Here is a 26,303-nt window from a genome sequence, read left to right on the forward strand (position 1 = left end):
CGGTTCTTAGTAACGGCACGGCAAGTTGCAACGCTGGCCCTCGCATCGTGTGGTGATCTTCCGAGGAGACACAACGCTCGGGCCATGGTGTGATATTTGATGATCTTTCCCTAGCAACATCCCTGACTTTGTGATCGTACTCACCCTGTCGCACCAAATTTTCGAGATCAGACGCTGAGCTGATAATTAATGCAAAGTATAGCATACGGCATTATCAGCAGGTATTATACTTGTAGAAGGTCATCATGCCTGATCCACCGAAGCGACCTTTCTGGGCGGTTGAATCATCACGCACAATCGCAAGCGCGAGGACAAGCACAGCCACAGTCATACCTAAAGCACCTGAAACCAGCGAGATGCGTACCAGGAGTCAATCGAAGAGTGATGGGTCAAGTGTCGTCGAAGAGGCTAACAAGAGAAGGCGCGTCGAACTTGTTTTTGGGCGTAGTCATATCAGTACCGTGAGTTGAGCTTGATCACTTTGTGCCAATAGATTTACAGGCCTTGATGTGCTCAAACACCCTGCTGATTGAAGAATCCCCTCGTTGCACTAGCCAACCCGAAGTCAAACTCTACCTCCGAGACCTCAAAGTGTCCCCCCCATCATCAATTCCTCAACCATAACTCCCAATCGGATGATCACTCGCTCACTCTCACGGTCAGGTACTCCCTTGGTCTTCGATAGGGCTCAAACACCTTCAATCACTGGCACCGTCGTGACTTCACCCTCCGAATCCATCATTTCCAATACCCTCAGACAAGTATCGTCGACTTCATCGACTATCCTCAATAGTCCACAACACCACCCTCTACCGGATAGAAGTCACATTGTATCGGGACCCGACCTCGATACTTCCGGAAGGGTGTTCTCTCATCCTGGGTATCCACCTTTCACACCGCTTCGATCTGTCTCTCAAGCTCAAGCTCAACAACCTTACACTCAGGCCGCCCAGAATGGTATTGGCCCTCACGGAGCAACGAGAGAATCCGATCAAGCTCAAGCCCGAGCTCATGCTCATGCTCAAACCCAGGCTCAGGCTCAGACGATCCTCAATCTTCGAGATCAACTCCAACATTCTCACAATAGTCTCAGAAGTTTGGAATCGAGACTAATCAATACTGAATCGTTATTATACTTCGAATCGACAGAATTAGATCATGCAAGGATGGAAATCCAGTCCTTACGATTTCAGCTTAGTCAGCGTGACAACGTAGCGCCACCACAAACGATAGATCCGCCCAGCCTGCCTAATGGTCATGCTCACGGCCAATTGGAGAGTCAGAAGAGGGAGTACGAGGCGAAACTCAGCGCCTTCAGCCAACAATTGGAAAATATCAGAGCCAACGTCAAAGCAGATCGGGAGAAAGGCGAAAAAGTACAAACCGAGCTCAAGGAGAGAAATCAAGAGTTACAAGCGACTCTCAAACAGAGTGAAAAAACGATTACAGAGATTGGATGTAAATTGAAGGTCATTGAAGCACGCGAACGAAAGCTACAGGGCACTTTGGTGGAGAAAGATCAGTTGGTATTGAGGTTGGAGAACCAGGTGGAACATTTGAAGCAGGAGCAAGACACTTCAAAACACCAATTAACGACGGGCATTGCATCCAGGGAAGCACTGAGCCGAGTCAATGAGGCACAACAGAAAGTCATTGCAAATCTCAAGAACGAATTGCAAGTGGAGAAGAATAGGTGCGAAGAGACCAGAAAGACCGGGTGGGAACAGCTGAATACATTGAGAAGGGATCATGATGCTCTGCTATCCAGAACCAGAGCGATCGAGAATGAAAATCGGGAGTTGCAGTATGAGATTGGGGTTTTGAAGGAATCCGAGAAAGAACGGTCAAATCAGCTGATAAGGGAAAAGAGGGAGATCGAAAGGGAGAAAGCCGAGCTGTCTAAAGAGACAAAGACCAGATCTGTTCTCCGAGAGAAAGTGGAACAGCTAGAAGAAAGTCTGTGGAAAGCTATAGAGTCGCATCGCGTAGCTGTTGAAGGAAGAGAAAGGTCGAATCGGGAAGTCAAGCAGAAAGATCGGCAGATTGAGGAGTTGAACGAACAGCTCAAGCATTCTTCTTCTTCCTCTGCGCCGTCCAGAAAAGAGGAGGCAGAATGCAAAGATCTGAAGAATCGCCTGATCGAGCATAAAATGTCATGCGAAGAGTTGAAACAGGAAGTCACAAAAGCTCAGACGGAGAAGACGAGTCTCGCACATCAAGTCAAGCAGCTTATCAAGGCCAACCGAGCTCGAGCCGAAAGCTTGCGGAAAGCGCAAGCGCAAGGGAAGGCGCTGACAAAGGCTGAAGAGGGGAGGATGGTCGATACGCTTCAAAAGGAGACAATGAATCAAAAAAATCAGATCAAGCAACTCAAAAGCAGAGTCGAGGAATTGATGCAATTTCGCGGAGGAACGGAACGAGGGGAGTTCTGTATAGAGCATATACAGCAGCTTAAATCTCTTGGCGCAAAATTAGAAAAGCTGACGAAGCTCAACGAAGGGCTGAAGGAAAAGGCCAAGACAGATGACAATGAAGTCAAGAACTCGCTTCCATCATCATCAACGAACGATAACCTTCTGGACCAGATATCGATACTTGAAAGCGAAAAAGAGAGACTCAAATTGGATAAGAATCTACTAGCAGTTGCCCTACGGGATCTACAGCAGAAATTTGTGGATGGGAACGGGCAGCAAGATGCCGTTCCGAGCGAAGCGAGTAGGAGGCTCCAAAAGCGATTAAATGATTATAAACGCTTTGCCAAGAGAATCAGGACCGCTCATACCAAATATAAGCGAAAATACGGAGCAGGTGTCACCAAAGACATTTTCGAATCATGTACATCTCAAGCCCAAAAGCAATCACAGCATCCGGGGAAAAGGAAGCGGGACAGGATGACCATGAACACCATGAGCATAAGACGTAGATTAGAATGGGCGGATTATTGGTTCAGATTGATTGATTTCGCCTTGAAGGATCTGGATAGGTAGTGTTGATCCCGTGCCAAGCTCTCAGCTCAATCGGTACAGACAGGAAAAGGGGTATTGCGGAAACGGTTTATGTATATGCGTTGAAGAGCTTCTGCTTGAGTACAGTACTTCACGCCTGAGTCAAACTTTCCAGCAATTTGCATTCGGTGATATTCCGTATGACGATTCCCAACTTGAGCACGGAAAATCCATCTATTTCTACTTCACTCTACTTTACAATATCTTACTAGCCACATCTTTGACAGCTTGTCCGAATCCACCTGTAGAGCCAAATCCGCCGCTTCCCCGAGAAGTAACATCAAGATCCTGTCGGATGCGGCGAAATTAGCGAATGAGCTGCATTTCATGAAGTCTTTCATTTTGATATAAGGGATGTCAATGAACTCACATCGACTTCAGCAATATCAGCAAGGACAATCTTCTCCAAGATCAATTGAGCAACTCGATCGCCTTTCTTGACTATGGATTCATCCAGAGTGATCAGCTCGAGATAGGCACATTGGAAGCTTCGCCAGCTGAGACTCACCAGTGAAGTCATCATCTGATAAGTTGAATAAGAGGACCATCACGGGACCTCGGTAATCCGCATCAATCACTCCTGCACCAGTATCGATTGAGTGCTTGCTTGCTACATCATATCAAGCACATTCAGCTTATGAGCTGTTGATGGACCAAATGGGATGACACTCACCAAGTCCGCTTCGTGGTGCTACTCGTCCATAAGTGCCTTCCGGGACCGCTATGCTAATTTGCAGATCAATCAAAGCTTTTCCTCGGGCTGGAATGGTCTTCTCTTCGGCAGAATATAGATCATATCCTGCAGATAAAGGTGATCCTCTCGTCGGCAAAGTAGCGGCAGGCGATAATTTCTTGATCAAGAGTGTGTTTGCGGGCTGCGGCTCCCACATGAGTCAGATACAAGCCGTGAAGGTACTCATGTCATTGGCATCTGGTATGTGATGACTCACAGCGGCCGGAGTTTGACCTTTCTCCTTCTTCTCGTCCTTGACACTCAATGCAGCAAAATTCTCAGAGACAGCTTTGACAGGTTCAGGTTCTTTCTCCTCCACTTTCTCCTCCTCGCTGTCATCAACTTGCTCGATCTCCAAACCCTTAGCAGTGACTTCAGGGACAGAGTCGATCTCTTGCTTGGTGCTGGCTGGTGTGGGAGCTGGGGCGGTCTTGGTTTCCTCTTGCTCCTTGATTGGTTCAGGGGCAGGCGAAGGGGTGGAGGAAGCTACCGGAGCAGGTGTGGAAGCTGCTGCCGATACAGGGGCAGATCTAACTGGTTCGGGAATAGGATCGGAGTTGGTGCTTGTGGTACGGGTTTCCAGGTCCACCACCTTGGGTCGAGCGGTCTTGCCTGCAAAGTAATCCGCGGCGGTTTGGGCGGGCTCGATGGAATTTGCCGGGGGATAGATACTGTGTTGCCACGCATCTGTTCGTCAGCTGCTTGGGACAAAGAGTCTTGTACTCCTAAACTTACTCTGCTTGGAAAGACTCTGCTTTCCTAGGTACGATGAAGCTCAACGGCTCTACACATCCTCCAGCTAATTTGTATGCTCGTGCAATCTCGTTCTCCTTCACGTCAAGTGCACGTCGAGGAAGGAATGTCATACCACGTTCTAGAGCTCCGATGATCAGCTGAGAGTCCTCACTAGATTCAGAACTTTCCAGCTGACTTACGAGGATCAGAAGTCTTGTACTCGTTCAAGAAGTGTAGGGAATCGCCTTCAAACTCGTAATATCGGATGTTACCGTCTCTGAGCACCGGAAGTATCAGCTGGAATTCTACACCCAGATTTTTGGTGCCAGCTTACCCTTTACCAGCAAGGAAAAGCACATCGTTACCCTCAGCATAGAATGGCATAATGACACCGCTACGGCGATATTTCAGCTTTCTTGGATCCCATGCAGAGCAGCTGACTCACGCGCTAGAGTCCAGCGAAGTAGTCTCTAGGTTAGTCAACCCAGCAGTGTCCCAGAGCGAGACTTGTCTATCGGACATCCTGCTGAACTGTATTGTCGGGATCGTGAGCTTTGTCGTGCCGCAGACACCCGAGGAGCTACCGCGAAGCTTACGCCAGTGGTAGCGATCCTGTCCCTGTCACCCAGCCATACAATTCTCGACCCCTTCACACCCGCATGCCCATCTGTTGTCCTAACAGCCTCAGTTCCAGCTCGAGGATCAAACAGTCTGATCTTCTTATCTCTACAGGTCTGTTACAGGTGGGGCGTCAGCTTCCTCGTCCATCGATTTGGACCCGCAAAATCGAGCTGAACGCACAGTAGCAAGAGTAGTGCCAACTGCGTTCCACGCTATACCTTGAATGGAATCTGTGTGACCTTTCAAGGTGATCTTGGCCGTGTCATCCTTCGACGAGATATCCCACAATCTGACCAAATGGTCACCAGAAGCAGCAGTAAGAAGATTCGAGGACGTGGGGTGGAAGATGACTTGTCCGACTTTTCGACCTCCGGCACTGAGTCGAAGTTCGGGTGAAAGGTCTTCAGGAACCCATTGATCCTCTCCCCATCCATCAAACAACGAGTCTTCCACTTTCCATACGAGTACTGTACATACCAAACCGATTGTAAGCTTTCTTCTGCAACGCCAAAGACTCAAAAAGCTTACCTTTACCATCTTCTCCCGCTGACGCTACGATGTTATCGTCGAACGGTGACCACGCTGTGTCGAGCACAGGGGCGGTATGACCTCTCGCAAGGGGTATGATATCTGGGAGTTTGGTTGGAAAGCCTGCGGGTTGAGGAGGAGTAGCGGGAGAGAACAGAGGTAGAATCGCGAAAGCCTGAAAGCACGACGTAAGAATTCATTTTTAGCTGTTATCTATTATTTGCGAACATACGGGCGATAGGTATATGAGAAGAAGTCCAACTTACACCACCTCCCGATACTTGCCAATTGACAGCCAGATACTTCCCACCAGCAGTGACTAGATCAGTGTCCCAAGCCGAGCCTGAGATCTTGGCATTCTCATAGTTGACCTTGGATTTGGCTCCGTACACATGGCGGTATTTGGACTATCCAAGGCCCATATAATCAGTTTACGTTTTTGTGCCGGACGGAAGCGAAGGGAGTTGTTTATCCACTTACGGGACGAACGAAACGAGACATGATGAGGACTGAAGATGCGGCTGACAGAGATCCAGAGGAAGATAAGTCTTGGTGTCAGTGTCAGTGTCGAGGATATCAGATGCAGAAGCTTTGACTATATTGTAGCAGTACTCGTACTAGTGTCTTGAGACGTTGTTATGCTTCACAGTACTAGGAGTGTGATATCCGTGAATGGGCTCGTGCACGCGTCATATCCGACATCAATGCACCGTAAATTCACTTTCCCACGCGTGCAGCTATCACTCAACACCCATCGAAGACGATCAAGAACTCTTTCGCATTCAACTGAAATCCCTCATTCTCGGCAATTGGATTCACAACATCAAGAGCAGCTCTGACTCAGCGTACTTCCAATCGTGTAAACCTCGGCTTATCGGATGTGTAGATATACCATACTAGTACTGACTGACCTGCCGCAAGAAATTCAAGTCTGGTCATTATCAAAATGACCTTGTTTACCGGACCGACAAGCTGACAAGCTGACAAGCTGACAAGCTGACAAGCTGACCAGCGAATCAGCCCTCTCTCCTCGCGACGTTGTGGTGAACGTGATGCTGCTCGTATCGAGACACTGTCATATATCAGCCGATGACCAACCCATGAATTCCGAATACTCCTTTTGGTTTCTACTTTCAAGTAATTTGGTCTGCTTTTTTCGACCGACTTCGATTTCGCTATCTTTACTTTACTTCAACCCAAGTGGTCTTTCTTATTTAACTTCTTCAGTGGTTGCTAGACACCACCTTGACTAATTTTTTGACTTCACCTACTTGCAATTTGACTTACCCACGACTTGAATCTCCAAGAATACATTGAATGAAGTAAACATACTAGACACAAACTACGACTCGAATTGAACAAATACCAACAATCGTTCCGCAAGACCATCTCGAGCCTAAAAGCAGTGACAGCTCGCTCATACATTGGCAAAGCTTCAAGATGTTCACCAAATACCTCTTGCTCCTATCTGCCTTACCTTATCTCAATGCTGTCCCCCTTCCTTTGCCTCTGCTAGGGCTCAGTACCCTTCCAGTATTGGACAGCGTTCTCACCCCCTTATCCCACGGAAACGGTCTGCCGGACGTGCCTTCCGCGCCATTGGCGCCAGCGGGAATACTCCCTGACAATGGCGGCTTGATCGACACTTTACTCGATACAGTCGAGACAATCACAGGACCCCTCAACATCTCTGCTCAGGCCAACATCGACGTTCTGGGTGTTGACGCCAATATCGGTTTAAATGTTGAGCTGGATGACAACGAAGAGATGATTTGTGGACCCGTCATAGGTTATTGGTCAGCCCGACAATACAACATCCCCTGTGCATGCTGGAGCGACTCAAGAGGGCTAGTGATCAGTGCTCAGCTAGAACTTGACCTAGGGTTGGATCAAGTGGACAGAGAAGGATTGGATACCTTCTTACAGGCTCAAGTGAGTGATCGTGATTGGCATTGCTGACCGCAACAAATCGGCCGTGTGATCTGGCTGTCTGTTGGTCGGACGTTACGCGATGCCCGACTTTGATGCTGATGTCGCTCGTATGTGACAGATACAATTTGGCGGGAAAGGATTCACCTACCCGGCCTACTCAATGCCTACTTGTGATGGCAATGGCGGATTCACCTGTCCAGGGGGGTTCTCCTCCAACGGAGTAAGTCGAGATTCCACTCGAACCCCTTCCCCCCCAACCTTCCGACACCCATGCTAACAATAAGCAATGTTGCCCACCTTTCCGCATCTGCAGAAATGCACAAAATTCTTAGCCGCCAGACCACGTCCCAAAGTCCTCCTTCAACCCAGTGCCCCTGGTGCTGCTCCTTCTTCCGGTGCAAGCGCCAACACAGTGCCCTCCGCTACCGATTTACTGATCAACTCGATCCCACCTACGACTCTCGCTAGTGTTCCAACGGCCTCCTCATCCGCAACTGGTACTTCCACCGCGGTCGTACCACTTGCAACTGTGGCTTCGCCCGACGGTATCCAAGGACAAGGACAAGGACAGCCGATCGCACAGGCTCAAGAAGTGGACGAGCCAATTTCGATCGATGACGTGGTGTTGACTACTAGTACAAGCACAAGCACGATCGTCTTGCCAGCTACCGTTTTCGTGAGTGATAACCAACTCGTACTCGAAGAGCCATTCGATTTCGCAGAAAGAATAGATCGACATCAATGCTAACGATTGAGTTGTGGCTTGATGATAGGTTGAAATGATTACTACCACTCAACCAACGACTATCTGGGCCACCCAAACCCAGACACAGACACAAACAGTCACGTCGACAATTATTCAGACCCAGTGGGCTACCCAGACTCAATATGCCACTACCACAGTTCACAATTGCGCGGCCGATGAGGGGATCAACGTCAACTCTGTATCTGTATCTCAGTCTGTCCAACAAGCAGGTTTCACTCCTTCGAATACACCATCAGTATCAGCCTCTGCGTCACCTTCTACATCAGCTTCACCAAGCCAGTTGAGCTCAACGTCAATCGCAGCTCAAAGCGCATCTACTGGTACGCCCACCTCCGAACCCAATGTGAACTCTCAACCCGCTTCGAGCGGTAATCCCGGGAACGGCGGCAACAACGGAAACAACAACAATAGCAGTAACAATGGCAATGGCAATGGCAATGGCAATGACGACGACGACACTTTCAGACCCGGAGGAGTAATCAATCTCTCTCATCCTCCACTAAGGTGCTCCCACGGGGAGGAATTCAAATCTACAATGTGTTGTAGAGTCGACCAAGTTGAGATCAACGGTGAATGCAGATGTGCTGAAGGGTAAGTCGAAGCATGATACATGATCACAAGCTTCCTACTCCACTTCATTGTTTCTTCTGCTTGTATGTACTGGTCGAGGGAAAACACTGATCCGACATTTACGTTCGTTCGTCCATCCGTTGCAGCTTCGAGAACATCCTGAATCTCAATGTCTGTTTATCGATCTGCCTAGGCGATAGATTACCCTCAGGCGAATGTTCTTCGTTAGGTCTGAATACTCATCTGGATTTAGGACTGGGCGATGTTTGATTCCCTCTATAAGTACATGTCCCCAACAGGTACACAAGATGTTTCAGGATTGAGATAGACGAGTGGAGTCATGTTGAAAGAGAGGGGCGCGGATCAAGGATGAGAAGGATCAGGAGAGGGGGAAAGAAGCGTGCATGACCAATAGCCAGAAGAAACGATGAATTATCGCATGTACAAATACAATTACAATTACATCTGACCTACATCTATAGACCTGCAAAAGATGATGAGTTCATGACCATCAGCTATTCCAACAATTCTCACAATCAAGTGCAGATAATTTGGCATCACTTCGCTGTTTTTCTGACAGTATGCATGGGTCATCATCTAGCGCAGTACGCAATACGGCATTCGCCATTCGCAATACACAAAACGCAGAACGCAGCACGACCTAAGCACATACCCGCTCGTTTACGAATGAGATCTCTCAATCAGATTCAGATGACAACGCACCTGCCCCCTTCTCATCTACAGATCGTATTGAATTGTTGGATGGTTATACTAGTACGGTAACCCTCCCCCTCCGCCTGCAGAAGGCTCATCCAAATCCGTATAACTCACTCTACCTCTTCTAGCCCTCGGATCCTCTCCTCCCGGAGGCACAGTCGGTAACGGTCCAGAACCAGATCCAGGACCAGGCCCAAGGGCGGAGGCGGAATTATCTGAATCTCTCGAAGCGTATCCTCCCATACGCGAAGCTAATCCTGCTCCTTCTCTACTATTCGGCTGTAGTTGTAATTGTTGGGGGAAATTCGGGTTAAAGTTCATTTGTTGCATTTGTTGTGGGTTCATACCCATCAGCATGGCTTGTTGCATCTGCATCATCATCATCATTTGCTGTTGCATCAGATTCATATTGCCTCCGGATCCGGATCCGTCGAATTGGCCATTGGTATTGCCGATGCCGGGCATATTGGGATTGACGGCCATGGGGAAATTGAGGCTGAGGTTTGGTAAGGGTAATGACGTCGATAAGAGTTTATCATCTACTGCTGCTGGAGTCGATAAGGACGGTTGGAGATGTTGAGGATCGAGAACATAGTTGTTCAGAGTAGATATCTACATTGTCCGCCAAATGAAAAATATGTATCAGCACTCGATTACCTTGAAAGCGATATCACGTGTTACAGCACTTACGTCGTCGATCTTAGCTTTAGTGATTTCGGGATGTTTCACGATGATATGCTTGATGACGAATTCAGGCGCTCTGAAAAGCTTGTTACAATCTTTACATCTATACTTCGAAGCTTCTTCCTGCTTGATCAATGGCGCACAAAGCTTTTTCGTCTCCCTAGCATTCATTCATTTTTATCAGCGCTCTTCTTTATTCCAGTGAGACCAAATGTTGCTCGACTCACGCTTCAGGGTCTCTGCCTCCATAATCTGCTACGTCAACCTCGCCAAGCAGAGGTCGAAGTTTGTGATCCAACCCTTCGGCCCACTTCTCATCTTGTGTCTTTTGTGGGAAGAACTGTTTCTTCCCTGGACCTTGACCATCTCTTCGCTCTCTACCTCCACCATTGGTTTCTTGTTGCGCTTGATTCGCTTCCGAAGGCTGTTCAGTTTCTCTCAATTCTCGATCTTCATCCCGATCGCCATCTTCAGCTTCAGATTCTTTGCTCTCTGTGACCCCGTCAACTCCGTTGGAAGGTTCGACTTCGTCTCCTCTGCCCTGATCAACAGCTTGTTCAACTTCTTCCGCTTCGTTTTCAACTTCTGGAATTGAACTGGGGTGAGGCCTCATATGACCTATACATTTACGATGTAATTCTTCGGCGAACGACATGGGGGCCACACAGTAATAACACGTCGCAAGACCATGTCGCAGGTATGCTAGCCATTGGTCGAGTACAATTTTAGCCTGCGCGAAAACTCTCAATTAGCCTCGTTCAAATACGGGTGCAGCGTACAAGCGAATCAACTCACTTTGTGAAGTTTCTTCTCGTCATCTAAATTATCTGCATTCAAACCGTTGGTTTCCAGCAGCCGCTGTATAGTCTCTTCGACCGAATCACTGACTTTCTCCCTCAAACCTGTAATTCGCTTTTCTGCATTACCGGTCTTGTTGGATGCTTCACCTTCGGTTTCGGGCTTGTCTTCTTCTTCCTCGTCATCACCCATAAGCTCTTCTTCCAACTTGATGGCTAGGGCTTTGGCATTCTCCCCATCGAGGATCAAACGATCCATGGTGTTGGACAAGGAAGGCGTGACTCGCAGTCTACCGATAGTAGGTGTGGAATTGACAGACATGTGGAAGGTGAATCCGTCAATCTGCAACTGTCGTCAGCTTACAACCAAATAACCATTTATATGGCCATGACTGACCTTTTGACCGTCAAGCTTACTGATCACTTCACCAATGTCAACATCGTCGGCGTACTGACCCCAAGCCACTCGATGGAAAGACTTCTTCTGAGCAGGCTCAGAGACAGCAAGCCATTGGAATCCAGGTATTCTAGCGAATAGCTGGATCGTTCACGACAATCAGCGGCAAATCCAGTCTAGGCTAGGCTGTCATGGAGACTGACCTCTTCCAGCTCTTTGCGACTGGTTGTGGGCGGAGCAGTCTTGACGAAAACCTGTTTAGGTTTGGGAGCAATTTCGGCTCGGAGAGTTTCGTGACCTGTCCAATTACCGCCATCGCCGAGTGCACGATCGAGTCCTTCAGGTTCATCATGATCATTCAATCTTGACTTTTCCGTCGATTTAGCATCAGATTCTTCTACTTTCCCAAATCAGCTCATGATATGCAACGAGACAGTTCTCAGGACTTACCAGCCATGTCAAAATCGACTGTATCCCATACTCCGGATCGCAATTCCTCCAAGTGCTTTTCAGCTAAAGGCACTCTACCTTGACGATTCAATCTGCGTCTGAACGACACAAATTCAGGCAGATGGGAATATCGTTCTTGGAACCATATCGAATCTTTGTGAGTCAAAAACAGCGCATATAGCTGACGATACGGACATCAGTCACTTCATTACGTTCCTGCACATACAGGCTCATGCAGCCGTAGCTGATGAAAGAAAGGCGAAACTCACTTGTCTCGAAGTGAACTCCTTCCTGTACCTCTCGTACCTCTTTGCCATTCCTACTTTCTCCTTGGCTTCTCGTTCACTTGCATTGCCAGATTCGATCAACTCCCTGTGCCTACGAGTCTCCTCCTCATCCGCTTTAGCAGTCTGAGGGTGAGACGCTCGGAACCATTCTGCAAATTGCCTGAAAACCAACAACGTCTCCACTGAAGCGGGGTCGGGGAGGTTGTTGCCGTATCTGTGGTGCACGGGGGGAGGCGAGGGTGAGTGAAGCCGTTGACGATGGGATGGACCGAGTGGGGAAGGTGATCGTCTTCTCTTGGGTCGATCTGCACATCGCATTTACTCAGCTGTGCCTTCCATGAAATGAGATCATCTGAAGGAGAGAGCTGACCATAATCATCTTCCCAGTGACTTCCTCCACTACCCCTACCACCTCCTCTGGGGGGTGGAGGATAATCATCCCATTCTCTCCTTTCATACCGGTCTTCCGGATCTGGATCTAAGTCCCTTCGAGGGAACTCTCTATCTCTACGTCCTCGATCATACTCGTCTCTTTCGTACCGTGCCGGCGGTGGGATAGGAGGCAGATCCGAATGTCGATGAGGTATGGGTGCGAAACCCCCTCTACTGAATCCAGGTCGCTCGTCGAAGTCCCTGTCGCCTGGCGGAGGGTAATCTCGAGGTGGAGGAGGGGGTGAACGGGAATGAGAGGTTGACATGACTTCACAAATCGCGTTAGCATGCGTATATCGAGCACACGTTGAGGGTTCGGTAAGATCAAAAGTTCCGGGTGACATATATCGAGCTGCATGTGCTGAGAAGAAAGGAAGGCATTGTCCCGGAGCCTTCCTATTCTTGTGGAAATCAACTGATATCGAGTTTGCACATACCTATATCCGGCAGTCCTCCACGTTCAAAAAGCGCTGTAGAGTTCGCTGGCCAGTCCGAAAATGTAGACCTACATCATCCCATCACATATGCCGTTCGCAGATACGCGTTATCGCAGAAGACATCCGCGTTATTCGAAGTCGTTTCATACCGGATTTGTGATAGCGGAGAGGAAAGCAGGAGAAAAACAATTGATGAGCAATTATGATCAACTGGTGGATGATGTAGCGGAGCAAGAGATACCTTTGCGTGAAGATGTTAGTCTACCTATCCTGCTTGTCCTCTTGACCTTTAGGAAGAGGATAATCTGCAAGAAGAGGTGTATGACAGCAATAACAATGCAGCTGGATTCGTTTAACTGAGAGCGCGAATGAATGGATCAACGTGGTAGTAGGTGACGGTAATTCGGTATTTGATTGATAGTGGCACCTTGAACACCGGATAGGGTTTAAGTCGATCTACGGTACGCGGGGCCATCTAGAACAGGGTCAAACGTCATCATACAGTATTCACCCCGCACTCAACTGCACACATATCACCGGCTAAACCGACCGAGCTCATATACCAACGGACATAACTGCAAATCATCCTTAGTAGCTTACAACTAGATCAATTCTCCATCACTTCTACCTCTCAATCAGATAACACAGCCCCGCATGTCCTTCTTGACGCTTCGTACAGCAAGACAAGCTCCCAGAGCTTTGGCCCCTCTTTCCGCCAGCCTACACGCTTCTTCACTGGTCAGGAGCAACAAAGTGACACCCGGTGGTGTTACGGGTGATTCCGAGCCTGAGACTGATCCTAAGAAAGGGGGAGAAGGATTCTTTGGTGTGAGTAGTCCGCATTCTTCCCTCAATCCACTCATCTATGCGTGTCAGACTGATCACCTGTGTCTGTGCTCAACGGCGGTTGACGGACGTGAATTGAATCCCGTGTAGTCCCTTTTGTACGGATCAAAAGAAGCCAAAGCAGCAGGACTTGTGGACCCTGCAGGCGGACAGCAAGGACAACACTCCAAGATAGTAGGAAGGGGTAAATATGTGCACGAGAAGATAACGCACCAGATCATCCCCTCTAAGCGAGAGGAGTACCTGGCTGCGGCCGAGAAGTACTTCAAAGAGTTGATTGATCATAATGGGGAATTCGGTCGAGTCAAGTTGACGGGAAGTTGGGAAAGCGTAGTTGGGACCGTTGGAGAATTTACTCATATTCTAGAGTACGAAGGCTACAAGGGTTACGACGAGACTAACAGAGCTTTGAAGGGGAGCAAAGTGAGTGCATCGATTCGCATCATTATACATCGTGTTAGGTACCCTAAACACTTTACCAACAACGATGCGCGTGGAATGAAGCTGATGGGAACTTGATTTCATTGGTATAGGAGATGCAGTCTTTACAATCTGCTATACTCCCTCTGATAAACTCTCGACAACACCAAATCGTCTCTGAATTCAGCTTCTGGCCATCTTCACCTCCACACGATAGTGGATATCCGGATGGAGGCATCTTCGAAATGAGGACTTATCAACTGCAACCTGGTAAACTGCTGGACTGGGAATACGCCTGGAGGCGAGGATTGGAGGCTAGAAAGAGATTCGTAGTGAGTATCTTGTATGCCTATATGTACCAGTATCCTTTATTTCATTTTCAGGCAGTACATCAGGCTTGACGAAGCAGGTCGTATACTGACTCCTTCGTTCACGCAGCAACCTGTCGGTGCTTTCTTCTCGCAAGTAGGCCAATTGCACGAAGTTCATCACATCTGGCAGTACCCGTAAGTCAGCTTCGTCACTTGCTAGTCATCGCAGATCATTGCTTGCGATTATGCTAATGGAGCGTAATGCAGTGATATGGAAACCCGTAAACATACACGAGAACAAGCTTGGAGTGTAGGAAGCTGGAGCGACACAGTTCAAGAGGTGAGAGCTACACACGCATACATATATACATCATGCTCTGTTTCCACTCTTCTCGTCTTTGGTCTAGCGATGGGAGCTGATTCTCAATTGTATCTTAGACGGTGAAATTGGCCCAAAGTATGAAGTCAACAATCATGGTACCGTGCTCTTGGAGTCCGTTGAAGTAGAAAACAGAACATTCACAGTAAAGAAAGGAAGGAACGCAGAAGGAGAGTGAAGGCTTGTAAGACACAACGACTGATATGATATGCATTGATCTTGCTCACTGGAAGGTACTACCTTGTCCAGCATCATATCCATATCTCATTGCTCGTCCAGCGCAAGATACTCGGTGGACTACGCGTCGCACCATCAAAGTTGACGTGTACATGGTATTTGATGGTCTGTGCGTCCAAGCACCACAACGCTTACATATTACCTTCTACCAATTAGATACATACCTCTTCTCTTTTCTCTCCATTTTTCCGTCTTCCTTTTCTTTTCTGTTCTTCTCATCTCTTCAATCCTCTCCTACGTATCGGCTCATTAGTCTTCTGCTCTTTAGGCCATCCTGACACTGGATGACTAGATTGGCCAACAGCAGCCACTCGCTGGTTGATCCGCTCAACTAGCTTACTGACTCAGAGAACTTCTTACTGACAACTAACCTCTCGCCACCGCATTGTGAGTTTCCGCCGAATGTCCTTGCCTTTGTGAGAGGTGACGGTTCTCACAATCCTCGCCGGGGTGTTCTTTCCTGTTGACAAGTGGATGGTGTAAAACAATCAGGAGGGAAGGACTCAGCTATTACGCTTCGTACAATGTCAGCTTTCCTCACTTCACTCATACCGAGCTGACGTGAGATCACATATCGGAGTATGCCACTGACAACGATTTGCCGCAGATGTCCCAGCCTTTTCCTACCGTATCGCAACATTCGGCGAGATCGCAACCGCAACCCCCTCTGAATCGCGCAGCTTCTGCATCTCGTATCAATCCTACTGGGAAATTTCCCTCAACCCCGACCCCGATGGCGAGCAAGACATGGTCTACTCCGAGTGTATCAATGCCTTCTCACATGCAACAACAAGCTATTCATCCTCGACCCCAAAATCCATCTCAAACCCAAGATTACAATCATTATCGTCCTCCCTCAAGATCAACATCGAGACAGCATGGCCACTCCCTCCATACGCCCGTACAACAGACTCAGGCCGAACCGCCAATGACGCTACCCAGGGCAACTCGATCCGTCGATGGAGGAGAGACATCCAACAGGTTCAACGCTACATATCCTCTCGCTCAATCAGTGCCCGGAGCTTTTATACCACCCGCGACGTTTCTCAAGTCTGCATCAGCCAGCGGACGAGATCAAGCCACCGGCCCGGAAGTGTATCATGCTCAACGCGATACAGTAGAAATGTTTCACCCTGAGGATGAAATTGACGCGCACGATCAAATCACTGTTGAGAATACTCTATACAACAGAACGAAGCTCGGTCGCTTTGATGATCCCGATGGTCAAGAAACTCCACCAGTACACATGTCCCAGGATCTGCCACCGTCAAGTCAAGCTCATCGGTCTCGTGAGGAGATGCGTTTTACTCGATCGCGCACACCCTCTGTCGCGACCTCTGTGATTAATGGTTCACGACTGAATGGCGGAAACGTGTCACCTGACTCCTCAGCCCCACGTCCAACGTTCACAGGTCACAAATTCAGCGAGAAATCTCATCGTCCGACTCTTGACGAAGCCTTAGGGGATGTTCATAGTTGGCAAGACGCGATGGTCTGTCTTTCTTTCAATTCTCAATCGTGTTATGCCGTATACTGACGCTCGCCCGCAGAAAATCGAAGCCGAGTGGAAGACGAATGAGATAGCATATCTGCAAGGAGAGACTAAGCGGTTACAGGATATAGCGGAGCGATCGAACGCGGAGAGACATAGAGCGATCTCTGACACCCGGCAGAAAGCGAATGTCATTGCTGAATTAACGAGTCAACTCAATATTCTTAGAGAAACGTAAGTGCAAAGAGATAAGGTTTTGGGCGTTGAAAGAGTACCATCTGACCGGTCCGCAGAGCAAGGCGAACAATTTCAGATGCGGAGGAGAAAGAAGCAGTCATCCAGGAGCAACAGAGTAGTGTTGTCGCCCAGATTAAGGGCCTCGACGAAGACGTGAAAACCTTTCGCGAGAGCGAGATCAAGCATTTGACAAATGGTGAGTCTCCTGCCAAACTCGGCGAGTTCAGTGACTAAAGCTTTTAGCTTCTTGCTTCTAGCGGTGAACGGCTACAAGTCTACTATCGAGTCCATCAAAAGCAAGCTTGCCGAATTCAGAGACGTATCCGCATCCGAGGGAGTGATAGCGGAGCTGGAGAAGAAAAACAAAGAGTTGGCCAGAACCATCAAAGACCAAAACGATGCCAAGTCAGTGAGATTGCAAGATCTATGCGGCTCGCTCCATTGCTGATAGACAGTGCCATCCCAGCGTTCGGCTACAAGCCAAGGTGGAGCATTACGAGACGATGGTGGGTCCGTCAATACGAAAACTGGATAAAAGCGTTGTGGAGTAAGTGATGGAAAGTGGCAACGACGATTATTCTGACATTCTGTTTAGTCTCGGGAAGACATCGGATCTCACGTTGCTCAGCGATGCCACAAGAAGGAACGAAGGTCTGCAGAATAAGCTGAAAGATACAGAGCAGGAGTGAGTAGATTACAACTTCACTTGAGCTTATCTTGATGCTTGTAGGACCATCAATCTTCGACATCAGCTTGATGTCAGCAACGAGAAATGCGAGCGCTATGGGAATCTCCTCGATGAGCATCTCAATCTGTTCAGACAAAAGGGATGTGAAGGCTACGATATCCAGACTTTGCTGGATGATTTGGACCGAAAATATAGAATCGAAGTAGAAAGCAGAGTTCGGGAGCTGGATGATGAAAAATTTCGACTGCAACAGTCCGCATCCATGATTGAGAGGCAAGTGCCATCCTAAGCATTTTGTGCTGCCACTCACTCATAGTTCACAGACTTCAGGCTCAGCTGGATAAGCTAGATGACGACCGCGATGCTTTTATCGCAAAGGACAACCAACAAGCCGATCAATCTGCTAGGATAGAGGAATACAAAGCTAAGGTACGAAGTATGGAGAAGACAATCGATACTCAAGCTAGGGAGAAAGATTTGCTAGGGGAAGCGAACCAGAAGAGCCTGCAAGAAGTCCAAGTAAGTAGAAGGCAAAGCTCGTCATTCGCTGTAGCTGATTGGCTTAACTGCACCCTCAGCGTCTGAAAGACGAAATTGCTGAAGTGCGATCAGAATCTGATGCACAACGACATGAGTTGCGTCAATGTCATAAGGTGAGACTACCTATTGTAGCGACCAAGGATGTCAGGATTGACGCTGACTTTATATTGGTGATGCAGGACCTTGAACAAGGTGCGGCCGCGCTCAAACAAGTGACGATTGAGCTCGAACAGAAAACGACCGCGCGGCCGGCTGAAACCAGCGAAAATCCTGAAGCAGGCATCGAGCGCATGAGGCGTGGTATATCTGTAGGTCCCCTCATTTTCCATCACAACGTAGAAAACAGATGGACTGATTGTCTGTACGATCGGGACGGCAGACTGATAGCGAGAAGAGATTGGTGGAATGGGCAAGAAATGCTGTAAAGGGTAAGTGACACTATGATCCACAAGGACCGCCTCAGGAGATATGAAAGCTGAGAATCTGGCAGTCGACTTTACTGAGAAGGAGACGAAGTTGCGTACGTCACCATCACTGAGAGATACTTTTGGCAAAGCTGACGCAAAGGTCACGACTGATCCAGTCAACCAAGTCAAATCGGTGAGCTGGAAAGGCTTTCCAACGCGTGATTGTTCCGCTGGCTGAAGGCGACCTTGTCTTCAACTTCAGCTTACCAGCAAAATTCGAAAACTTGAAGAAGGGGAAGCCGCACCCAAGAAGCAGATCGTTGAGGTGAGCCAAGAGTCATATTCCAATTGTCATTGAAGCTGATGATAGCTCAGCAGCCACAAGACGTGGACACGATCAAGAAAGCAGCGTCCACCCAAGAGGCATCCTCGTCTAGAAGAATGGACAACGCCAGAAGAGTTGCCAAGGAGGTACGTTTTTTCAGCCCTCCTCCTGATATGATACGGGAATTGAGCCTGTGATAGCCTCAGATCCGCGTTGACACAGAACAGAATATCAAACCCACGAGCCCTCGTACAGGCGATGCCAGAACCAATGGCAAGAGGGCTTGGAACGCCGCCCACCACGAAAGTTCAGAAGAAAGGGAGATGCCACCACCCAGTCAAAAGCGCAGGAAAGTCGCTCGTGTTATCCAACAAGACAGCGAAGACGAATATGGGGAGTTCGGGATTGATAATGAGACGTTGGGTCAGGTCCAACTTGAGAATGTTGGAAAAAGCAATCGCCATGATGCGGAAGAATCCGTGAGACCGTCCCTGCTGTATCCAGCACTGATGAACGACTAATCATGTTCGGAATAGACTCCTGCTGATGGCCCCGGATCATCATCCAAGAGCCAATACATTGAGATTGACGAGCTTGCAGATAGCCAGACAGATCAGGCGGAGAAGACTTCCAAAAGTAGTCGAAATCACAAGCCAAGCGAGTCCCAAGCACATGCAAGTGTTGAGCAATCAGCAACAACAGTAATTCCTAAGGTGAAGCACAACGCCAAAACCAAATCAAAAGCGGTAAATCGAGGATTGGACGATGACAGCGATTATGCTCCACCCATCAAGACGAAGAAATCACAGAAGAAAGCCGGAGAAGGCCAGAAAGCGCGATAAGAGCCATTGAGGGAGAGAGGGTCTGTCGAGGGCACAGCAAGAAAGTGAATTAATGTCTGAACCGACTGACGTATTATTATTTGTCTGTTTGTCTGCTTGTATATAGTTTGTTTTCCCCATTTGTACGATTATAATTGAGAGTATAATATAGGTTATCATGATGTCGAACTATGCAAACAATATGTATATATCTTTGAGCACGTGAACATTCGAGTCTCGACGTCGCGAATTTCAGACAATAGCACATGCATGGCAAATACAATGATCAGACATGAGACAACAACAAATATTGATGGAATATCTTGACCTACAAAACCGACATTGGCAATTGAGCAGAGCAAAACAGAAAAGTAAGGTTGTAAAGCAAGATAATCAATTGATCAGAACTTATTTATCCTCCAATCCTCCCATTCTCCTATCCCTTCATCCTCATCCCGTCTATTCTATATTTCTATACTATTATCCTCTTGACCTCCTCTCCCCTTCTCCGGGCCTGAAACTGATCACTTCCAAACAAGTCCGTCCCTCCCTCTGGCAGAGCAGAACAACTCTATCCGACCTGAATCCTATCCTCCAAACCGCATCGCAAGGCCTGGAAAGCTCCCTGATGAATCGACCAGTTTTTACATCCCAAAGTTTGACCCGCCCATCATTTCCGCCAGAAACGATAAATCGGTCATCGAATTGCAAACACGTCACGGAGTTGTCATGCGCGCAAAGACGATGGGAGGTGGTCAGTGTGGACAGGTCGAAGATTATTACTCGTCCGTCTGAGCCGCCCGTGATTAGGCGCGAGGAAGATAGTTGGAGTTGGCCGACTAGAGCTGTATGGCCTTGAAGGAGGGCGAGGCATTCACTAATAACCAGATCTGTCGTTAGCTATGCACATGGAATGCTTGATCACTTTGCGATTCAACTTGACGCATGAAAGGCCTTGCTAACACGCAGGAAACCATCTAGACAAGGAAATGTTGAGACATGTGTTGACCTCACTCACCCCGTAGCCGCACTCCATACTCTGATCGTACTATCCAAACTTCCCGTAACTACCGTCTGCCCATCAAAGGCCACCGAGTATATCTGATGATAATGTCCCCTTAACACATGTAGACATTGCCCATTATCTAAATCCCATATTCTTGCCGTGTAATCATACGATCCCGACACAGCCATATTACCCGCTATCTCGACGCATCTGACCGACTCGTCATGTCCTTCTAGAACATGAAGTAAACGACCATTCTCGATATCCCAAACTCGGAGCGAATGGTCGCGCGAGCCCGAAATCGCTACGGGTCGTTTATCGAGGACCTTCAAACATCGGATCGTGGACGTATGACCCCTCATCCCGTATATCAATTCTCCGGTATCCAGATTCCACACTTTCACTTCTTTGTCGCATCCAGCAGAGACTACCAGGTTGTGTTTGTTGCCTTTCCAGCCCCTGGCACAACCACATGGATCGGACGAACGCATTTTGCCTCCGGGCTCGATCCGGATCCTGTTTCGAGCCGCCGTATGGCCTTGACTTTGAGTGGATGAGCCTCGTCTGTTCCTCGAAGATGAGGCTGCAGCAGCGGCTGAATTTGAGCCAGGACCGGATCCAGAAGAAGACGAGTTCGGAGTTTGCTGGGAACGGGCTATACCCAGACCGAAAAGCCCATTATTGGCATTATTATGATCGGATGAAGAAGATAGAGGGGTGAATCCCATAGCTGTGTTAGGCCTGGCAGGCTGATTGATCTGACTCGCAGGGAAGATACCGCCCGGCGAACTACTATTCAGGGAATTATCGGTATGACCACGGAAATTGGAATGTATGGTCGAATTGGTGGAATGCGATCCAAGAGGCGGATGCTGCTCAGTGGTAGTTCCTCCGGCGAAGGAGGATCTTCTGGATTGACCATTATCACGATAACTCTCAGACGCCTTCCCGCCCCATGACCCCTCGTGAGTGCCGACGCCGACATTGGAATGGAACCGTCTGGTTAGGTCGTCCAGGTCGTCTTCGGCATCGTCCGAATCTCCATTTCGGTTAGCTGAGACTAGCACCATCGCCCATACCCCCTGCCTATGTCCGAGAAGGGAACGAAGGAACGTGCCTGTGATAGCGTCGAATACGTGGATCTTGTTGTTGGCCATCCCGACGACGATGTGCGAATCGTCAAAGCACAGAGTAGTGACTACGGCATCGTCGGATGATACGTGATTGGCGAGAATTCGACCACCGGATAGCCAATTGGATTCTAGAGCGGGCAATTCATTAGCCAACGACTTGGGAACAAATTCGGAGGTCGTGTGACACAGGAAATTGCGATGCGAGTCCGGCATGAAGCGTGGGGAGTTACAACTTACCAGTCAGATATGCATTCTTGAATCTGCCTTTGAACGTCCCATCTTCATTATCCCCTATCCGCGAGCTGCTGAGATTCAAGACTCTGCGTTCGAGCCCGAACGGCGTCGCACGGTTAATGCAGCCTTGCGAGCCACTATGAGAACTAGCAGTCGTGACAGTGACGTTACCATTTGAATGGCTTTTGGCGGTGGAGGATAAGGTCGCGCTGTTGTTCAGATTGATGTTGGTGGTTGCCAAAGCAGAGAGAATAGAGGTCTGGGTACTTCTCCTTCGCATACCCATTGGACGAGTGATGAATTTGGAAGGCGTTGGGAAATTGTGTCGGTTGAAGAGATCTTTCCACGTTTGTTCATCTTGAAGTAATTGGTTCCAGTAATTGGAAACTTGAGCTGCTCTTGCCAATGTTCTTGGTTCATCGACCTGATAAAAAGCACATCAATACATGTACACTGATTTTCCTCTATTTCTCGCTCTTGCTCTTGACATGATAAGACACAGTCCACTTACAAAGCTCAAACAGTGTAAAGCCAGCTCCGCGGGCAATTCTCGCAAGAAATCCCGCCTCAGCAACGGTTCGATCCTGCGCGAAACCACTAATGCCTCGTTCAAGCGTAGTTCACCAATCAAAGAAGACAGAAAGGAGAATCGTTGATTGGGCGAGAGAGTCGTAAATTGATGTAGGAGATCTTGAGGGTTTATGTCTATAAACTCAGGGAGATGAGCATTCATAGCTGATTACCAAAATCGATATCCGATTACTAACCCGTGTGTCCACGATCACGGTGTCGACCCTTTCCCTTGCCAATCCATAAATCACCGCTCAGCTCTTCGTCCGAGTCCGAAGAGTCATCGCCTCTAAACACCCGCCTGTCCCTCGGACTAGGACTCGGAGCAGGTGTCGGTGGGCTCAGAGCTGTGCCCGTGTTGGTACCGACATGCGATATGCCCGGCGAAGGCGTGGGTAAAGGTATAGGTTGTTGGTTTATCGATAGCGATCCTAGAGGTATACTTGCGTCACCTATGGACATAGCTGAGCGAGAGAAGGTGGAAGATAGCGGTGTGTGGGACGGAGGCGACGGGGGCGGGCGGGTCCAGTGCGGTTGTTGCGGTATCAAAGGTAAAGCTGAGGGTCGAGATGGATTGGGTGGGGATGACATCTTGGCGAGAGTTCTCGGTCGATCAACGACGGAGCAAGTTTACACAAGAAACAGGGACGAGCAGAAGTCAAGCAGCCAGATAGAGGTAAGATGACAGTGATAAGATAAACTAAGAATATGTTGATTATTGTTATTGTTGTTCTAAATTGAACTGAATCGTGAATGATCTGGTGATTGCTGACGGTCACACCCGGAATCCATCCGTCCAATTCAGGAACAGCATCAGACCGCCATCAAATCACCCTTAAATCAAAGCATCCTCAAATGAAAATGAAGGATCACCAAGGTCTTTTCCCGCCAGCGATCGCATCAAGTGATAGCTGTCATGACGAAGGCTCTCAAATCCGTGTCATGCAAAATTGCAGCATCACCTGAGCATAGGACCGCCTAGTCAGTCCGAAGTAAGAATAGAAGGCGCTGATGGCATTTCGCATAGCCTCGACTCCGATCCCAGACGACCTTTTTTCCTGGTCAAGAAGCTGACAGCTCAAGATACATGATGTATACTATACATGCATTATTTCCTGCCCCCCTCGGGAAACCTACAGACGTCTGTCAGCCGAAAGGAAGTATCGTTTGCATCGTCAAGGTTTTGAATAGTAGTGGATGCATGGTGAATGACTGATATGTGATGGGATGGGATAAAATCGTCAAATAATCGCGTCCATAGTCCATTTAAGTGCCACTTTGAGTACATGCACCATACACCATACTCGTACACGCCACGTTGATCACTACACCATACCATACTCTTTCTCTCTGGCTCGCTCCAACATGCATCGCGTTCAATTCTCAGAAACACAAATTCCTTGATACATCCTCTCTACTTTTCCAAACAGCTTGTCATTCACCCTCGCGGGATCATTCACCCAAAATGGACCCAACCAAGGCGCAAACGCAGGCGACCTTCGCTCATCTCAAATCTCAAAAGGCCAACAAGGTGAGCCCCTCCAACAACTTCACCCTCCTGCATGGACACTACAATTCCTCCCTCCTCATTGCCAAGGTGGCGTAAGAGCTGACAGAGTGATCGAATGGTAGCAATGCTTCGACTGCGGTGCGAAAAACCCAACGTGGACTTCAGTGACTTTTGGAATCTACCTGTGTTTGGACTGTTCATCGGTCCACCGTAATTTAGGTGTACACATTTCTTTTGTTCGGTAAGTCCACTCCTTATGCTGCTGCTACCGGTCAAACGGTACAAGCGTTTTGTTCCTGGCCGAGATCCTCGCGCAAATCAGCTTACTTGTCGTATCTCGTAGATCTACCAATCTCGATTCATGGTCCCTCCAACAGCTTCGTACACTCAAAGTCGGAGGTAATCAAGCTATCCGAGAATTCTTCACTAAACACGGCGGTGCGAACTTGTTACCGCCCGCTCATTCCGACGCTCGAGGTAGATATACAAGTAGACAAGCTGGTCTGTACAAGGAAGAATTGGCCAGGCGGATCGCTGAAGATGCAGCTAGGTAAGTCGCCCTCAAATACTGCTCATCAAGATCAGAGGACTAATGGGTTTTCATTTGTCTCGTTCGCAGAAACCCGCACGGAATCCACATAGATGGCTTAGAACTCACTCCCTTAGCTTCTCCCTCAAAGGCAGCAGGCGACGACGACTTCTTCTCATCTTGGGACAAACCTTCTCCGGCATCCTCCAAACCAGCTTCTCCAGCTCCCGGGTCAGGAGCCGTTAAACCTTCTGCTCCACCCTCCATCGGTAATGGCGCTAAACCAGCTTCGACCGGTCCAAGAACAGTCACCTCCTCTTCTTTGCGCACGGGCGTCAACGCTAACCGACCAGCAGCCGCATCGAGATTATCCTCATCCACTACCCCGTCTTCATCGAGCGGTGGTGCAGGAGGCGGCAAATTGAGTAAATTAGGTGCTAAGAAGGCTGTCACGTCTATCAATTTCGAAGAAGCGCAACGTAAAGCCCTCGAAGAGGAAGCGAGGATCAAGAGGCTAGGATACGATAAGAAGAAGGAGGAAGAGGAAGCTAAAGCGCTCAAAGACAGGGAAGCGGAAGAGAAGAGGAAAGCGGCTGCGACAGCTTCGTCCAGTAGAAGTTCCACGCCTGTCAGTAGTGTAAGAAGGGAGGAGAGTAAGCCGGCTCCTGTAAGATTAGGGTTTGGCCAGACTGCTGGTCAAGCTGCTCCTGCGCAATCCAAAGCGTAAGTAACTGTCGAGCCTATTTCTAACGTTGCTCATATCGATCTGTTGACGCTCGGATGTCCCTCTTGTAGTCGAGCAGCTGTTGTTGACGATGTCCACGTCGCAAGAGACAAGTTCGGCGCTCAGAAAGGTGAGTCCTGAATCCCAACTTCCATCCAGATCTATGCCTTTTCTCAACGAGGCAGTGTACTGATTTCGCGGGGGCGTTTAGGTATTTCCTCAGACATGTATTTCGGCAGAGGATCATACGACCCTCAAGCTGCCAACGAGGCTCAAACCAGATTACGAGATTTCCAAGGGGCGACTGCCATCTCGTCGAACGCCTATTTCGGCAGACCAGAGGACGAAGAGGACGAACAAGGGAACGGGCCGTACGGCGGCGGAGGAGCAGGTGGTGGTGGAGACGGATTGATGGATAATGAGACTATCCAAGGCTTGGAGAGGGGTATAAGAGACATGGCAGGAAGGGTCATGGCTAATCCGGATGTCCAGAACCTCGGAGATCAGATTAGGATGGGTGCTCTCAAGGTGAGTCCAGTCTCTCCTTCCCTCATCAGACTCAAGTTCAATTCTAAAGAGCGAATCGCTGATCCCCAATCGCTCTTCAGTTGTCCGACTATCTGTCCTCATTCGAAGGTCAAGGTCGATAATCGCGCCTTTCTTATGACCACGACTTCTCACTCTCCTGCTCAACCGAGCTTTTCTTACGATGTGTCAATACAAAAAGCTTCTGCACGAAGACGGTCATATCATCATCCCTTCGCTTCGGATCCACTTCGTTTTTGTGAACATACTACACCATC

General features: G+C 48.6%; 8 protein-coding genes across 8 annotated transcripts; 5 read left to right on the forward strand and 3 right to left on the reverse strand.

The window, feature by feature from the left end:
* Positions 1–245: 245 nt before the first annotated feature.
* Positions 246–2,987, forward strand: I303_100286 (uncharacterized protein; the record flags this gene model as incomplete). The annotated part of the gene is made up of 2 exons (XM_018403657.1): positions 246–461; positions 555–2,987. 2 exons carry the CDS (start codon positions 246–248, stop codon positions 2,985–2,987), a joined length of 2,649 nt encoding a protein of 882 aa, XP_018266311.1.
* A 213-nt stretch (positions 2,988–3,200) lies between these two features.
* Positions 3,201–6,123, reverse strand: I303_100287 (uncharacterized protein; the record flags this gene model as incomplete). The annotated part of the gene is made up of 14 exons (XM_018403658.1): positions 3,201–3,293; positions 3,376–3,446; positions 3,514–3,615; positions 3,679–3,880; positions 3,956–4,409; positions 4,474–4,612; positions 4,674–4,750; positions 4,808–4,867; positions 4,919–5,004; positions 5,070–5,207; positions 5,275–5,561; positions 5,623–5,797; positions 5,889–6,029; positions 6,103–6,123. The coding sequence occupies 14 exons, from the start codon at positions 6,121–6,123 to the stop codon at positions 3,201–3,203; spliced, it is 2,046 nt and encodes a 681-aa protein (XP_018266312.1).
* Positions 6,124–7,062: 939 nt separating this feature from the next.
* I303_100288 (uncharacterized protein) lies at positions 7,063–9,160 on the forward strand (the record flags this gene model as incomplete). Its single annotated transcript, XM_018403659.1, has 5 exons — positions 7,063–7,554; positions 7,673–7,774; positions 7,868–8,230; positions 8,328–8,911; positions 9,037–9,160. The coding sequence occupies 5 exons, from the start codon at positions 7,063–7,065 to the stop codon at positions 9,158–9,160; spliced, it is 1,665 nt and encodes a 554-aa protein (XP_018266313.1).
* Positions 9,161–9,661: 501 nt separating this feature from the next.
* On the reverse strand, positions 9,662–12,920 carry I303_100289 (uncharacterized protein; the record flags this gene model as incomplete). The annotated part of the gene is made up of 9 exons (XM_018403660.1): positions 9,662–10,219; positions 10,298–10,451; positions 10,519–11,021; positions 11,087–11,431; positions 11,486–11,626; positions 11,689–11,882; positions 11,936–12,116; positions 12,205–12,527; positions 12,593–12,920. The coding sequence occupies 9 exons, from the start codon at positions 12,918–12,920 to the stop codon at positions 9,662–9,664; spliced, it is 2,727 nt and encodes a 908-aa protein (XP_018266314.1).
* Positions 12,921–13,745: 825 nt separating this feature from the next.
* I303_100290 (uncharacterized protein) lies at positions 13,746–15,175 on the forward strand (the record flags this gene model as incomplete). The annotated part of the gene is made up of 6 exons (XM_018403661.1): positions 13,746–13,919; positions 14,028–14,360; positions 14,471–14,689; positions 14,796–14,863; positions 14,936–15,008; positions 15,107–15,175. 6 exons carry the CDS (start codon positions 13,746–13,748, stop codon positions 15,173–15,175), a joined length of 936 nt encoding a protein of 311 aa, XP_018266315.1.
* Positions 15,176–15,891: 716 nt separating this feature from the next.
* On the forward strand, positions 15,892–19,815 carry I303_100291 (uncharacterized protein; the record flags this gene model as incomplete). Its single annotated transcript, XM_018403662.1, has 16 exons — positions 15,892–16,776; positions 16,835–17,010; positions 17,070–17,209; positions 17,271–17,418; positions 17,480–17,560; positions 17,609–17,698; positions 17,744–17,953; positions 18,025–18,220; positions 18,280–18,354; positions 18,421–18,549; positions 18,621–18,669; positions 18,732–18,841; positions 18,911–18,973; positions 19,027–19,119; positions 19,201–19,452; positions 19,510–19,815. 16 exons carry the CDS (start codon positions 15,892–15,894, stop codon positions 19,813–19,815), a joined length of 3,003 nt encoding a protein of 1,000 aa, XP_018266316.1.
* A 459-nt stretch (positions 19,816–20,274) lies between these two features.
* I303_100292 (uncharacterized protein) lies at positions 20,275–23,328 on the reverse strand (the record flags this gene model as incomplete). The annotated part of the gene is made up of 5 exons (XM_018403663.1): positions 20,275–20,671; positions 20,813–22,061; positions 22,171–22,591; positions 22,679–22,872; positions 22,935–23,328. The coding sequence occupies 5 exons, from the start codon at positions 23,326–23,328 to the stop codon at positions 20,275–20,277; spliced, it is 2,655 nt and encodes an 884-aa protein (XP_018266317.1).
* Positions 23,329–24,202: 874 nt separating this feature from the next.
* On the forward strand, positions 24,203–26,150 carry I303_100293 (uncharacterized protein; the record flags this gene model as incomplete). Its single annotated transcript, XM_018403664.1, has 7 exons — positions 24,203–24,268; positions 24,370–24,488; positions 24,591–24,797; positions 24,867–25,499; positions 25,572–25,630; positions 25,712–26,028; positions 26,109–26,150. The coding sequence occupies 7 exons, from the start codon at positions 24,203–24,205 to the stop codon at positions 26,148–26,150; spliced, it is 1,443 nt and encodes a 480-aa protein (XP_018266318.1).
* Positions 26,151–26,303: the final 153 nt, after the last annotated feature.

The sequence above is a fragment of the Kwoniella dejecticola genome, chromosome 1 (assembly GCF_000512565.2).
Source record: "Kwoniella dejecticola CBS 10117 chromosome 1, complete sequence".
Classification (NCBI taxonomy): Eukaryota; Fungi; Basidiomycota; class Tremellomycetes; order Tremellales; family Cryptococcaceae; genus Kwoniella; species Kwoniella dejecticola.